Raw genomic sequence first — 2,530 nt, 5'->3', positions numbered from 1 at the left:
GAGTGTTCATAAAGCCGTGCCAGGGGACTTGCAATGACCCCAGCCAGTTCCTTTAGGACTCTAGGGTGAAGATCATCTGGGCCGGCTGACTTAAAGACGTCCAGCCCCTCCAGAAGCTCCCTAACTAAATCCTCACTCACTCTAGGCCCAGGTGAGCCCCCCCCCGGGCCCGAAGGGGGCCCAGCAGGGAGGCGGCAGTTCTGGTCGTTACTGAGGAAGACAGAGGCAAAGAAGTTATTAAATATGTTGGCTTTGTCGTCTGGTGTGACAACCAGATTCCCCGTCTTGTCCTGCAAGGGCCCCACATTTCCTGGGGCCTTCTTTCTACTCCCTATGTGTTTAAAAAAGGACTTCTTGTTGTCCTTAATCCGGGAAGCCAGCCCCTGTTCCATCTCTTTTATTCAAGTATTATCTGGAAGTCATACAGTTGGGAACTTGTCAGCATATTAATTACAGGTCTAGAGTTTGAACTGTCTAAACCCTACTCTTGGGCTGATTTCTGAGTATCATTTTGAGATTGTGCAGCCATGGCAGTAGAAGTGCTTGTACAGTTCTCGGTTCCACATGTGAATTTTGAGGGCAATACCAGTTTATTTTTCTCTGATTCCTGAATACAGCAGAAGCCAAGTATCAGGCCAGATGTTTTGATAAATATTTAAACCCTGTGAACAATCCTTGGGTCCTTTCTCAGATAAACTCCTTCATAATTAATGAGAATTTTGCCTGCAGAAGTACTGGGCAAAGATCACAGGGTCCAGCTTTATATGAACATTGAAACTTCAACAAAAGAAGAGCTAAGAAATCACATTATCAAAGAGCAAAATTAAATTTACCTAGAATTTCTACTTGGAACAGAGACAGGATTTTTATAACAAAAACAGGAATCCAGCAGATGGCATCAGTGAATACTATAAAAAAAAATCGATTGGCAACAGCAACATCCCTATGAATATGGCTCCTGACTTCTGATGTCTGAAGGGCAGTTTTTTTTATGGAATAAAACATACTGACATATGAAAACAGTATTATGATGAAGGCAAGTAGGTTCACACCTATTGGGGAAAAAAAGAGAAGATTCAAAACCAGCAAACTGAAAAGGACTTTTCCTATCTCCCTTTTCTCACACCATTGTTATATTTCTTCTTCCTAACTAACTTTATTCCATATATTCTACATATTCCCCCTCTACAGATAGATCTTAATGTTTAGAAACATATCTCAAACAGCTGTTATTTAGCTTTCATGCATACCAGGTGCTCCCCTCTGTTACACAGTGTGAAGTAATCTGTAGTGTGAGTTACTATAGAAACAGATAATTAATGCACTGTATGAGTTCATAATTCCCACTAGCCTGATCCCCTGACTAGGTAGGCTGCAGTAAGTCTGAAAGACAAAGTATCTTATAGAAGTGAATGTTAATGAAATAATTGCTTGCTTACTGCAGAAGGGCAAAACCCCACTAATACATATGCTAACTAAAGCAACCAGCTAGCCTGAATTTTCCAGGACAGTCCTGAATTTTGAGGCTGTCCCAGCCTTCCTGAGGACTACCCGAAGTAGAATTGTCATCCTGAGTTTGAAAAATTGGTCCTACATCAGCAGCAGGCAATGTCCTGTTTTATATAGCGAGGGGACAAAGTACAATACTGCCTGGTACAGAGAACAAAACGGTTGTGGGTTAGGAGGTAGCTGAAGTATAGATACTTAGCCTGTCTGTTGCATAGCAATATGGTGGTTATGATAATCAGAGCCAGAAGTGACATAACCATCTCCCACTTGTAGAGGTGTGTGGAAACATCTAGGACTGTATCCCGGATCTTGCATCCTGAAAGCTGATTACTTTGATGCTAGCCAATAGCTTTCTCAGCACACTTCTGAAGTCCATCAGAAATGACTGCGAGAGCTGTCCCTAGGGATGTGTGGGCCCAGGGCATATCAGCCTATGCAGGGCCATGGGGTAGGGGTGGTGACCACCTACAGAAGCTGGCAGTAGTGTCAACTGCCAGGGGAGGTGGGGGAGGGGTGGCTGCCCACAGAAGCTGACAGCAGCAGCAAGGTGGGGGGGTGGTGACTGCCTGCAGAAGCTAGTGGCGGCAGCAGGGGGGAGAAGGGGGTGGCGACTGCCCACAGAAGCCAGTGGTGGTGGCAGCGATGGTGGGGAGTGGTAGCAACTCCCTGCAGCTGCCAGTGGTGGCAGCAGGGCCATGGTGGGGTCTGTATGGCAATGTCTGCGGGGTCCCCTAAAGTGTGGGTCCTGGGGCAGTCACCCCAATTCACACTCCCCTAGGGATGGACCTTGCAAAACTCATGTGTGCAAAGCAGATGTACAATGTGTTTCATACCCTGTGTAAAGAAGCTTCCCACCGTTTTTTTAAGTGCAGGACTTTCTAATAATGGACCAAATTCTGTTCTTAGTAAAAACCATTGACTTAGATTTGCAATTTAGAGGAGAATGTGGTCCAGTTGCTTCTAAAAATCTGTGAAATGTAGTCTGTCTGGGCTCAAATTCAGTTTAGACCATTTTTCAGAA

At 44.9% G+C, this 2,530-nt stretch overlaps 1 protein-coding gene across 6 annotated transcripts in view; it reads right to left on the bottom strand.

Moving 5' to 3' along the window:
- The window catches only part of RXFP2 (relaxin/insulin like family peptide receptor 2), an 89,813-nt gene that overhangs the window by 3,322 nt on the left and 83,961 nt on the right, over positions 1-2,530 (bottom strand). For all 6 annotated transcript variants that reach the window (XM_019525502.1, XM_019525504.1, XM_019525503.1 and 3 more), the window contains one exon: positions 834-1,052. In XM_019525502.1, coding sequence (XP_019381047.1) covers positions 834-1,052 — 219 coding nt within the window. The remainder of the gene's footprint in view (positions 1-833; positions 1,053-2,530) is intronic.

Source organism: Gavialis gangeticus, unplaced genomic scaffold, assembly GCF_001723915.1.
Source record: "Gavialis gangeticus isolate Ggan-Ray unplaced genomic scaffold, GavGan_comp1, whole genome shotgun sequence".
In the NCBI taxonomy this organism is placed as follows: Eukaryota; Metazoa; Chordata; order Crocodylia; family Gavialidae; genus Gavialis; species Gavialis gangeticus.
Note: the sequence above shows the minus strand (reverse complement) of the source record. Positions and strands in the feature narration are given on the sequence as shown.